Raw genomic sequence first — 14,353 nt, forward strand, 5'->3', positions numbered from 1 at the left:
GCTTTGATACTGATGGCCGAAAAATATAGCTTTCCTGGGCATCATCTTAGTTTCTTCCTTAGTGCCTCGTTCCATAATTGTATGTGTAAGGAAGACACCGTGTATAAATAACTGATATATGTTGTTGTTGTGGTCTTCAGTCCAGAGACTGGTTTGATGCAGCTCTCCATGCTACTCTATCCTGTGCAATGTTCTTCATCTCCCAGTACATACTGCAACCTACATCCTTCTGAATTTGTTTAGTGTATTCATCTCTTGGTCTCCCTCTGCGATTTTTACCCTCCACGCTGCCCTCCAATACTAAATTGGTGATCCCTTGATGCCTCATAATATGCCCTACCAACCGATTCCTTCTTCTAGTCAAGTTGTGCCACAAATTTCTCTTCTCTCCAACTCTATTCAATACCTCCTCATTAGTTATGTGATCTACCCATCTAATCTTCAGCATTCTTCTGTAGCACCACATTTCGAAAGCTTCTATTCTCTTTTTGTCTAAACTATTTATCATCCATGTTTCACTTCCATACATGGCTACACTTCATACAAATACTTTCAGAAACGACTTCCTGACACTTAAATCTATACTCGATGTTAACAAATTTCTCTTCTTCAGAAATGATTTCCTTGCCATTGCCAATCTACATTTTATATCCTCTCTGTTTCGGCCATCATCAGTTATTATGCTCCCCAAATAGCAAAACTCCTTTACTACTTTAAGTGTCTCATTTCCTAATTAATTCCCTCAGCATCACCCGACTTAATTTGACTACATTCCATTATCCTCGTTTTGTTTTTGTTGATGTTCATCTTATATCCTCCTTTCAAGACACTGTCCATTCCGTTCAACTGCTCTTCCAAGTCCTTTGCTGTCTCTGACAGAATTACAATGTCATCGGCGAACCTCAAAGTTTTTATTTCTTCTCCATGGATTTTAATACCTACTCTGAGATTTTCTTTTGTTTCCTTTACTGCTTGCTCAATATACAGATTGAATAACATCGGGGAGAGGCTACAACCCTGTCTTACTCCCTTCCCAACCACTGCTTCCCTTTCATGTCCCTCGACTCTTATAACTGCCATCTGGTTTCTGTACAAATTGTAAATAGCCTTTCGCTCCCTGTATTTTACCCCTGCCACCTTCAGGATTTGAAAGAGAGTATTCTAGTCAACATTGTCAAAAACTTTCTCTAAGTCTACAAATGCTAGAAACATAGGTTTGCCTTTCCTTAATATATTTTCTAAGATAAGTCATAGGGTCAGTATTGCCTCACGTGTTCCAACATTTCTACGGAATCCAAACTGATCTTCCCTGAGGTCGGCTTCTACCAGTTTTTCCATTCGTCTGTAAAGAATTTGTGTTAGTATTTTGCAGCAGTGGCTTATTAAACTGATAGGTCAGTAATTTCATTTTCCTACTTACCTTTTCTCTTCTTAGTCTTCTCTCCACAGTTACTTCTTATATGACTCTGTGATTCATTTCTATCTCCTTCTACTTTGTTTTGGTCATTTTCCACTAAAATCAGTATCCTGTTACCTGTAGGCGGACCATATTTCATTTTTTCAGATCCCATCTTTCACTTCCAAAGGAAAGAGTACTCAACATAATCCGTTTTGCAGAGTGTTTCTATATTTCTATGACTTGTATGTTTACTTGAAAGAACATTATTCATAAACATAAATGGTTTTGCTAGCACTGTTCTTCGTTTTTCTTTTGTTAAGCATCTATTTCTCTTTCATTCTGGTCCTGACTGAGTGCTATACTTGTAATGGCATCAGGTTTTATTGCTGTGTTCATATGTTTATTACTTTTTCTCATTGACATTACCATTTGTTGTTGTTCTTACATTCCAGTGTTATTATTTTCTCGATTTTCGGATAATACCTGCAAAATGTTGTTCATTTTGTTTTCTATATCTGAAACTATTAGGAAATTGTTAACAAATGTAATGCAGTGTATCTTTTCACAATTGAATTTAACTGGTAATGTTAACTATTCTGTTGTTTGTGTTGCTTCTGTAATACACACACACACACACACACACACACACACACGGTGTTAAGGAAAGTGGCATTCCATACTTTGCGAGTCAGTAGTATGGACTAAAACAAGACAAACTGCATATCGTAAGAGCTACACGCACTTCTTCAGTACAAGAGAAGTGTTTTAAATAGAACAACAGATGTGTTTCACAGTGGTAAAGGTGAAGAAATGCTCATTGCTCTTAAGATATTCATTTCAGACTCATTGCTTTTGTTTACTGGATGTGTTTGTCTTGTTTCTGTCCATCCTATCAGCTCTTGAAATATGGACTACTTGTTTTTAATACCCTATATTCGAAGCAGATATGTAGACAAAGGACGTCCTTGCTTATTCATTTCCAGACATTATATTTCTATTTTATTCCATTTGTATTGATTATTGGGCTGTAATGTATTCAAAAATTGGAACTAATCAACTCAATCCAGGCCAGTTCTTATAATAGTAAAATTACACCTTCCATTTCGAACCATTCCTAAATAAATGAAGGAATTATTTCTTTATCGGTTCATTTCTTCTCTTTTAACTAGCAGAACATACAAACCTCTAACTGATTTGGTTGTTCTTACTTTGTTCGTGAATAGACCTGCCCCAATAAACCGATCTATATTTCCTTTTATTAAAATTGTACGATATTCGTACGTTTCTTGGAGGCATGCTGTAGTTTTCACTATTGACTGCCTTGGCTGATTTTTCTTTTAAAATTAAGCATAAGATAAAATATACTTTACAGTACTTTACTAACATTACAATCATGATCTATAAAATATCCTCCAAGGTATACACTTTTTTTCTCCAGGTTACTTCTCGTAACTTAGAATATAATTGTGCAGTAATGTCCACATGTAAAATTAAAATGTGTTCAGCATTTTTGTAAGTGTATTTCCTCACCTCCTGGCATGAGTGAATGATAACATAACCGTCAAACAGGAGAGGCGAGGTCTGTATCACCTAATCCCATGTCGTTCGCGCTCCTTTCTGCCAGCCACTTTGACATGGGAAGTGCGTGGTGATGGGGCTAGGAATCAGAGAGTGAACATACTGGTGACTTAGTTTGAGGTTCCTGGTGTCTCAACCTAAAGCTGTTCACCCTAGTGTGCTTTCTGTCAGGAAATGTCATCCTCGAAAAGTGGAAAGGATGGTTTTCTCATCCTTTGAAATTGTCAGATAGCTGCATCAGCACGTTTCCAGGATAGTACACAGCTGTTCATGGGTTCGAGATTTGTTTCTCGTATATCTTTTTCTTTATTCCTCCTTCATATTCAATTTTGATATCAGCTGGCAACTGCCCGCATTGCCTTGATTAAAAATTATATGACAAAGAAACAAATTGTTTATCCCGTAGGTGCATGCAAATATATGAATTGGGTTACGCTTTACAGATTTTATGATCTTAGTCAAAACAGCAATGTTGCATAAACGAACTGTTCTTGGTCAATGAGCATTACATAAAGATACGTACATGTAGTGGTATTTAGTTCACACTAATATGAAGGGAAGACTAATTTTATTAACATTCCTGAAATCAGCTATTTATCTCAACTGCAGGCGTTTTCTCTGAGCGCAGGGCCGCGTTGACACGAGGTGTGAATGGGCAACGTCAACAGCCACGGTTGCCTTCGGTAAATGCAACACATTGAGTGAATGAGCCCATGTAAAGTCCGTAGAGAATATCTCGTAATAAAACAGATTTGTTTCTTCTTTATATTTTTGTGAGTGGAAAGATAGAAAAAAGAATTCTATAGTGAAGATTAGCAATCGTTTTGAATAAGCGAAGCAGATTAGCTTTACAACCATGTACCAGAGTCTAACAGTTCAAGAGACCGCTGCACTGTATTGAACAACTTACACCCCACCTCATCATTACCAAAGCATAGGAGGATGGTATATTCTGAAAGAAGGCCTACCTGTGTGTTCTCACTGGTGCCTCAACTATATAACCATTCGCTCTGTATTCTGGTCACCGTCCCAGCACCCTCCCCTTGTCAATGTAGGTTTTTGTCAACAGCTGTCAGCAAAGTATTTTGGAATGTGGAATCCTCCGAATAATTTATAAACCTGTAGCTTAGACTACACAGCCACTGCAGTTGTCGAATTTTTTCACAGTATGGAAATTAAGTATTCATAGTATTAGAAGTATCGAAATTTCTAAGTTAATGAATGATCATTTCTTTACAGGACCATAGCCCGATTCATAATAGCAGAGCTGTCCAGACCTGGTTCCAAGGTCAGCAGAGAATAAAACTTCTTCCTTTCGTGCCAAAATCACCAGACCTCAACCCCATTGAAAATATGTGGGCGGAGGTTATGAGGTTGTTACCACCTGGGTCAAGGATTTCAGAAACTGTGTGGGAAAATATGGAGAATACATGGTGGGAGATAAACGATCATCACAATCTCTCGAGGAATTTAGCCTTATCACTTCCCAGAGGCCTTTGAGCAATTATACAAAACGAGGGAGGATGGGTACAGTATTGAAAGAAAGATAAAGGTCAAACCAGTTGTGAGGTCCTAAAGTGTTCCAGAAACCTACCAAAGCTAAATGGTCCTTGTGTATTCTCATTAAATGTGTCACTGTGTGATTCTTACACATAGCAACTACTAATTAAATTCTTTACTCAAAGAAATAAATAAACAAATGTATGCGCAACAGATAAATGTTTGATTTTGTAGTATTAACCCCAAATTTGGTACACTGTTAATCACCCAACTGTGTTTAAAGAAAATGCGTAAGTAACCGGAATCGTAACTGGACCTGCATAACAACTCCTTCTCCGTTCTGTAAGCTATTTCTTTTCATTCTGTTTTACTTTCATCTCTCAAAACATAATAACGGTATTACCAGTAACATACAGGATTAAATTGCCTAACAGCTGATCTTGTAACAGCACATATAAAGATATTTCTACTTCCTATGGTCTCTTATGAAGATAACCTTTTTCTCATCCACGGGAAGGAATTAAGGATAGCCCACAACGCTTGATTCATAACGTCACAGCAACACACTATCACTCTCATTACCATTGGCCAAAGCAATTATCGTATCTCCACACGGACTAGTATCAGAGAAATTCTGTAACTTCTTCAATCACTATCTGATCCCAGAAACACCTCTCACTTATTGACATGCCTCGATGTTAACTAAGGTTCGCGTGGTTGGAAAGTTCGCGCAGTCGCGATTCCAAAATTTACGTTCCCCTCATATTCGTGCGCGGCACGTTATTGAAACTGGAAGAAAAAAAACCTTCACAAGTTACTTAGACCGATTTCCTAATTATATCTCGGCACCATTAAATAATATACCATCCAAAACCTCCCCTCCAAAAGATACATAAATACACACATAGAACTTTTCAGAATACTTACAGTTCGTGTATAGCGTGCATAGCATGGCTACATGAATTACTATTATGCTGTTTCTCCTTTATTTAAGTCAGGAAAGCAAGCCCACTGATTCCCATGTATCTTTCAAGTCCCGTTGTTCTAAAAATCAGCTTCACACGTAAATTTCTACTGACTCATTTCACAAAAGGTGACTTCCTATTATGACATATTAAATTAGCAACCTTGCCTTTATCCATGAATTTCAGAAACTCGTCAAATTACAAACTGAAACACATGCAAGCTACAAATGGCTTCTTTGAAAACCAATTCTTTCAGATCAAAATTAAGAGCATTACTTTCTACCATGAATTTCTGTTAGCAGCTTGATTAGTTAAAGCAACGAGGTAATATTTTCCTGCTCTTCCAGATTAGATTTTGAAACAAACTAACCAAAACCATGAATTTAAATCGACCATTACTAAAAAGAATTATGGTAAATCAACACATTCCTACTTATAAACTAATGGTTCCTAGCACTCAGTCATCCACACTTCATCATTTTCTTCATCAGCCCCATGTGGTGAGTGCCAAGTTTTTGGTTATAATAGTTCATCACATGCATCCTATTTGTGTTGTACCTGCTTTACAATTGAATTCTAACACTTTACTGTTCATCGAATTACTCAAACGAAATATCAAATTCCGTTAACTTTCGAGTGTCCGCCCCAGTAGCTGAGTGGTCAGCGTGACGGATTGCCGTCCTCTGGGCCCGGGTTCGATTCCCGGCTGGGTCGGAGATTTTCTCCGCTCAGGGACTGGGTGTTGTGTTGTGTTCATCATCATTTCATCCCCATCCGGCGTGCAGGTCGCCCAATGTGGCGCCGAATGTAATAAGACCTGCGATATGGCGGCCGGACCTGCCCCGCGAGGGGCCTCCCGGCCAATGACGCCAAACGCTCATCATCATCATCAACTTTCGAGTTACTCTTCACGGTCGCGACATAGTATTCTCACATTTGCCTATCTTTTACCTGCCTAAAAACAATTTGGTTCCCTCCAAAATATTATATTAAATCTATCCTGAAAGAGAAGGTTTCTGCGTAAGGTGGAACATTAAAGCCTTAAATAACCCATTTCCTTTCCCTTTGCAGAGAGCATTTTGCTCCACCACTTCCTCAGTCCATCTGGCTGCTTCAGTCTTCCCCAGGAAAGTGCCTTCTCTTACTACGCTACCGCTCTCTCCCTGCCTACAGCAAGGGTGGTGTGCATCCTGGCCAATCAAGGCTCCAGAATTTCAAGCATTTGAAACTCCTGGCTGTCTTCTCCCCAGCACACAATGAAATCTGCCGGCACTTTTCTACTCGATGAGCTTAACGTAACAATACAGACAAACCTAGGCCCCGTCTCTCCAATGTCAGAGACAGACCTTTACCTCCGAAAACTCTCGTGTCACTACATATCGATACATCATTGCCTTCCCATGAGTCTAATAATTTCATTTCAATATTCACTCCCATTCTATCCACATTGCATACTATTTACCTTGCTCTCAACCCAATCGTCGACTATTTATGATAGGATAAGTCGGAAAAGTGGGTTTTCATACATTATACCAACATAATAAACTCATCCAGTTGCTCTGATCAATTTCCATAACACAGCAGGTACGTCGGTTTAATAAAAATTAACAGCTCAGATTGAGCGTCTGATAAACAGTATCTGATACCTGACGTAGCAAGGTATTCTAGCAATTACGTGTGTCTTTAAAGTCAGTATCGCCATTAGACTATTTTTTTTCTATTTGCAGTGTTACATTTACACGATCATTATTTCGGCTTAAATGCCATTATCAAGTGTTTTAATGTTATACAGTGCCTAAGATGGCTTACTGTCGTATTTAAAATACACTATTAGACACATTGTCTAAGGGTCAATATATATGGTAAAAGCCTAATGCTATGTTTTATCACTGTGTATACCATCTTGACCATCCTCGAGTTATGCAGAAGCTACCCCTTGTCTCATCCTTCACATTGCGAGTTATCAGTTATCTACTGCAGCCGCGATTATGGCAATGAGAGTGTTTATGCAAGAATTCCTTGGCAGCATAGTTTTAAAGTAGTGACTTTATAAAATGGTAGTTGCCTCAGAAAGCAGTTCCAGGTTTGCTGCAAAAGATGTATCAGTTCCTTTCGGTGAGTTTTAAATCACGTGCTACCTATCACATGTAAGTGTGTCCCAGCAAGCTCGCAGGGGTTGCCATGACCATAGACCTCACTCATCTTAAGTCACATCAAAATTAATCACAAAATTACTGAACAGATTCGAAGCATCTATAAGAGTGATGAATTTGTACTTTTTTAATCAACTCAGTCTGAAATAAGAGGGGGAAAAAACTACAGGGACAGTGACCAAGTTTGTTAGTATGCATTATCTGTGGTACATCTGGAGGTGATAACGTACGAAAATGCACAACTGCACTTTTGCGAACTTCTGTTTTACTTTCGCATCAATACTGTTGTGAACCCACCATCTGGTGTCAATGCATTACATTAGCAACCATTATATATAATAATTTTGATGGTACACCTGATATTATGGATGAGTAGGACACAAGACAGGATGTACATAATGTCCATTTGACGTCAACAGTGTGTAACATTTTACTTTTTTTGAATAGGACAATGTTGCTCTCCAATAATTTTTAGATTAGTTACAATAAGCTTACGCTGCAAGAGAATTCACTTGTATTTATCAATATGTGGTCTGTTGTCGGTTTGAAGGCCTTCCATTACATCGGCAACTTAGTGCAACTCCACCGAGGGCTGTCTGGAGTAGGGTGGAGATAGCAATGTGAAAGGTGCGAGCTGTCTAAGACGATCTTCATAGTGTTAGTTCGATTGGGACTTCCTATATTCTTGAAGACATTTAACACCTGTGCGGTCAGTCACCCAATTTCAGAATTCATGTTGAGTAATCCTGCTAAATTCCCATAATATTGTCTTTTTATACTGATGAGTAATCTGGATAGTCGTCACGTTGAGGTGCCGTCTACATCGCAAATTTAATATTCCTATCCTAGGAACTAACCTGCAATATGTTTTGTATTTCATAATTGGAACTATCTGCACTAACCGTCATCAGAGCAATGTCAGTGAATAGAATGCAGCAGTGCCTTGGTAGCTACTTGGGGACCTGCTCGAGTCGTGTTCTAAGGAAAGGGTAGTTGCTGGTTCACATTATATTACACTAGCAAGAAGTACTGACTTTTCTTTTTTCTCTGCAAACATCCACAACTAAATTCAGTAAAAAAATGCTGAGAAGATATTTGAATTTTGCCAACTCAAAGTCAACCTATTTTTATAGATTTTTATTTTTAAAGCCATTCTCGTTCTGCATTGGAATGAACTTCATTCATTATTTGCTTGTTCTTGTTACGATTATTATTGTCATTCTCTCACTCGCAAGAGTTTTCACATTCCTATTTGGTATCGATGCACATGAAGAGTGGCTATGAAAGAAGGGAATACTGAATGTTACATCATGCAGAATATACTCATTTGCTTCGGCTGCTCGTGATCAACGCTACAGGAGAAGTGAGATACATAAAGTTGACAGTGGGAGGACAGACATGCTGGCACAACTCTACAACTACACAGTGTTACCAGATAAAATGGTGCTGCACAATCGAAAGTGTAGTACGGACTTTGCCACAGTAGCAGAGAGCTGCTAATTTCGGACCATGAGCGTGGATTACCCTTCGGTCAGCTGCTGGTTAGAGTATTGCAACTGTAAATGGAAGGCTTTGTTTGATAGTCTTGTACTGATGCTGTCTGAATAAATTATGCCATTGGATAAAAAGCGGTTTAGTTTTGAGACCTAACCCTTGAGGGGCGAAGGCACAGTGGTCTGCTCCATGAATCCCAAGCAAAAAACACAAAAAACAATGCAGGAAGGGTTCGAACAACTATTTTCAGGCAGAGATATGCATTTAGCATCTGCTCATCATTAAGGGGCCGCACAAGAGGGTAACATTACTGAAACAATGATCAGGCTATTTAGTATATAATAGAGCATACAGGTTTCAAGAAGGAAACGTATGAAGACGCAGACTTCCTCGTTATCAAAATGTGCGGCATATCTTTCATGTTAACGAAAGTAATATCCCGCTTTACCTCTTCTTACATCTCAAATGAAATGAATGCCATGAGGAATCTCTTCTTGCTTCTATCCTTACCAACATATTTCTTCATTCTCATGGTAATCATGACATTCTATATGTATTCTGCTAAAGATTGCACGTGGACACATTCGACATCGAGGTGTAAAGCGTTTTATATCTTACATTATATTCAATTCAAATAAGCTTCCTATACATTTTTACTTCGTTTGTATTTTTAGATGATTATGAACATTACGGAAAATTATCTCACATTCTTTATGCTGAATGAGAAACACTGAATCATCCGTTTTGCTTTCCCTACGTTGAAATGATATAATGTCGGCGTTGACAGCCTTCTTCCACGCCGGAAGCTGAAACTTGTATCATTCTGGATTAATGATAATTGAATGCCTCAAATGTATACATAGCCCACAAGGCGACGTCAGAAACTATCAAGGGAGAAAGCCGCATAGAAACCAAATGTGCACGCGCATCTCCACTCTGAAGAACCATATCGGACAATCACGACAAACATTTCGCTAAAAAGCTGCCTCGTAAGAGAGCTGAGATTTGGCAGCGTCGAGCAAGTATTTGTCAACACTGTGGTAGTGCATTTACTTCCGGATGTACCGCAGCATACCTAGCTAAATTCACTTGACATTCGTTTTCCACATCAAAGATTCATACGAAATAATCCACTGTAAGATGAGACACTTACGAAGTATATTTAATTTCTGGACTCCAAGAACAGTGTTCTTCACATAAGTAACACCTGCTTGTGTGTGTAAGGTTGCGTTTTGAGGCTCAGGCAACATTGCAAGGACTATATTCCGCCTGTTGCCAGTCAGCGTATCGTTAGCTCAGTGGTTCCCTTGAGCATTGCGATGCTAGTGCTATAGGAGATTGCAGTTCCAATCTCGATGGAAGCCACTTTTATTTTCCATTTTAATTAATGGAGTAGCAAACTGCTAGTAAAAATTCCTTATACGAAATCTGAAGATTGCCTTTACACATCAATCTTCATCCAATTTTCACTTAGTAAATTATGTTAATATCATAGATGTCTGCTTTCCAAATGCCAAGGTGCTTCACTGTAAAATAGTTCCTGAAAAGATTCAAACCGACTGTCAACAATACAAATTTGAGCTTTGTTCGTCATATAGGTCTAACATGTCAGGAGGTTGTTTATGAAGTGCACATGTTGATTAATATAGTTTCTCTCTTCTAAATTTTTGCAATAGCATTTCACTGTAGGTGTTTTCTGACACCAGCGTTAGCAATTCCTTTCCGTTCTCTGAAACCTCCAAAACGATAAATTTTTCTAGTTTAAATCTGTTGACCTTAAGTATCACTTCCGATCAACATTAAATACTTCATGAATCCATACATGGAATTCCAAATGTGCAGTGTTCCTGCACTGCTACAGAGCATGCATTGCAAGATATTCACACAGTTTATCGCATAGACTTACCATAAGGAATGAAACAAGAACTGTAATACACTTTACACCACAGACGCTCACTCTGGCTTGACAAAAACATCCGAATATTGGCCAAAAGTTGCACAAATAATTGACTTTGAAAGGAAAAGAAACAAGGTATGAATCATTTATAAACTCATCGAATGTAGTGAGGTGGTTTAATTTTGTCCCAGTCTATAAAATTTATTTCAGGCCATACTCACCTCTGGCCGATTAATGTAATATAGTACCCGCCTACTAATCAGGGCATCTGTCTCCGTTGCTTGTGAGCGTGAATGGAAATCTTAGAAATTTTCTGTGGAGCAACATTTAATAATAAAGCATTTTAAATCATCAAAAGTAATGAGCGGTAGCAGGCGCTTTCAATAAAGAACAGCACCACTGTTCTCGCCACGGCCGCTGCCGGTAGCCAGCAAATGGATCCCGGAGCTTGGCTGCATACGGCGTCCAGAGGAGGACAGTCTGCAGGAAATCTGCTGCAAAATGGTTACTGGATAAAATTTTGATATCAATGTGTCAGAAAGTGAAATAGATTGAATCTTCACTACCATTACATTCACGTCTTCAGCATTCAGACAGAAGAGGGTATAAAAATATTTTGCGCCAGCTGCTCTCGATCCACTGACATTACGAACAGAAACAACGCACGCTACCGCTAGACCACAGGCGTAATCAGCGTATGGTTCCTCCAGGAAGTGCTGCAGCCTACAGTGTTGCCAGATTGTGCAGATAACCGGAGAATTAGTGAGTTGGCCAGTTTATTTGTCCCATGTCACGATCGGCATGGACTTAGCCTCTGCAGCGGTCGGTCGAGTTTTATGTCAAAGAGTGTACATTCCATTATGGTCTGCAACCAGGGGAAAGACACCTCATCCTCCACACTTCCACGATGTCAACATCCACTCCTCTTTCAACTCTACCAATCCTCAACAATATGTCTTATTTCCACATTAGAGAATCTCTACCAACTGCAAATGGCCAATGTGATGTAACAAGCAATTTTTATTGTAAGATGCTGAAGTGTTTCCTGAAGACCTTCAGACACAGGCACTACAATGAAACTCTAGTTCACAAACAGGTACCATGAGCTAGTTCTCACCAACCATGAATACTCTTGACCATATTTGCCATTCAGTCAACATACACTAAAATGTGGCAGTCCTCTCCCAGATCCTTCCTACTACACCTGTTATAAACCCATACCCTTCTTTTAAGTTACTCCTGTTCCAAAAACCCTTTTCTCAAGGGACATCCATATCTTATGCACCACAAGCAAAACTATACATGCATCTGCGTGGTACGGCCTATTCCAGTGTTGACAATGTCATATTTTGTAGTGTTATAGACAACGTCATGCATGAAAGTAGCCATATTTTCCTTCAACATTGCTGCAAACACTACAAAGCATTTTATGGGCATAATTACCAACCACATGTTCACCCATGTAAAACTACCACACCATTGTGGACTATGTCAAGTTTCATCGCTCGGTTGCAGAGCACATTATTCATCAAACACAGACATCCATTCCTCTTGGCATCAATCTTCACTAGTTCCCTCTCTTTTATCTACATCTGCCCCATGCCTAGACCACTAATGCTGCTTCTAACCACCCCACTCCCCCAGATTGTCTCTGGGCATGTGTGGTTGGTTTTTCACCATTTCTGTATTATTTGACAAGGTTCTTACTTATTTATAGATTTGTGACTTATTAAAGAGTTTTGGGCGACTTTTATCTTGGTCATTATTCCCCACAAGTCCACGACAAAGGAGCCTATTGTTGCATAAGCTCAACAGGAAGCACTTATTTTTGAATGCACCTACTAGTTATTGCACATTTATTAAAGATACAGGACACTAAATTTTCAATTAGTTTCTCATATACTTTTAAATGAAAATAAAAAAGCGTCTTAACAATATTTCTTGTAAATAATTACCAAATCAACTGCAGCAGCATCATCATCTACATTGACTGCAACATCAGATGTGTTCCTATGAAGCTGTTCCTCTAGACGAATGTGCTTCTTTGCTAGGGTTTCAAAAAGACTGACCAGGCGCTGTGTTACATACGGATGCAGATTTCGAAATTGGCTTGACATATTTGCCAATGCTGCTAAACAATTTGTGTGAAGATATTTATCCTGTAAAGAGACAGAGTAAACATTGTTCAGATACAAAATGAACAGAACAGTATTTAATGTAACTTATTCAAGCTTCATTTCATTCCACTCATTGACTAAGTAAATTTATGTAGCAGATTCATTTTAAGTAGCCACAAACTCATTAATGTGAAGACTTAAGCCAAAAAGCACCACAAACCAGAATCTTCATCAAAACTACCTTTTTGGGAGTCTCTGTAATTTTGACACACAAATTTATGTAGCAGATTCATTTTAAGTAGCCACAAACTCATTAATGTGAAGACTTAAGCCAAAAAGCACCACAAAGCAGAATCTTCATCAAAACTACCTTTTTGGGAGTCTCTGTAATTTTGACACACAAGGAAGGGCATTAAAATCTCGCAGCAGCGGAACTCTACTACTGTATGACTACTAGTAAAATTGCTGTTTTATATCCAGAGAAACTGCCTACAACATTTGTGTCAGGAGGCAAACCATCAATATACTGGAATAAATTTACCTTAAAACATAATTAATTTTAACTTTTTCTTGTGATCAAAGATAGAGTCAAATGCACCTATTCAAAACTGTTTCTAGCTTAGTGTAAATCTTTCTAGTTGGCATTAAAATCAGTGTTATCACAGTCAGCATACAAACTTTGATGATTAATTGTAATCACAGATAAAGTTTAATCATAAGTTTTTAACTTGATAATCTTGAAATCATTTTTGAATTCAGCTGTGCATTCATGTTTTTAAAGTCCTGATTCAATCTGAGGACACGATTTATTGACAGATTGTCATATTCACTAATTTTTTTTACAATCCACCTTCAGGTACGACAATGAGGGCTTTATTACAGAATACAACTTTTTGTGTGAAACTTCACAGGGATTGGGTTTAACATCCCATCAACATTGAGGTAATTACACTTTATAGAAGAGGTGTATGAGCTAAAACATTATGATCACCTCGTTAATAGCATCTAGGTCCACCTTTCGAATACAATGTCAATGCAAAGGCTACACAATTCCCTAAGTTAGGGACAGTTAGTTTGTGGGTGCAGAGTTAGCACTCGATAGCATCCCAGATGTGATCCACTGCATTCAGATCAGTTGAATCTGGAGTCCAAAATATCAATGTGAGTTCACTATCATGATCCTCAAACCTCTGTAGTATGATTCTGGAATTGTGACAAGGACAATTATCCTGCTGGAAAATGCCATCTCC

At 38.5% G+C, this 14,353-nt stretch overlaps 1 protein-coding gene across 2 annotated transcripts in view; it reads right to left on the reverse strand.

Annotated features, from left to right (window-relative positions):
* Positions 1-14,353, reverse strand: part of LOC126471018 (dymeclin) — a 168,600-nt gene that overhangs the window by 26,926 nt on the left and 127,321 nt on the right. For both annotated transcript variants that reach the window (XM_050099079.1, XM_050099078.1), the window contains exon 11: positions 12,942-13,145. In XM_050099079.1, the coding sequence (XP_049955036.1) occupies positions 12,942-13,145 (204 nt within the window). The remainder of the gene's footprint in view (positions 1-12,941; positions 13,146-14,353) is intronic.

Source organism: Schistocerca serialis, chromosome 3 (assembly GCF_023864345.2).
Source record: "Schistocerca serialis cubense isolate TAMUIC-IGC-003099 chromosome 3, iqSchSeri2.2, whole genome shotgun sequence".
NCBI lineage: Eukaryota > Metazoa > Arthropoda > Insecta > Orthoptera > Acrididae > Schistocerca > Schistocerca serialis.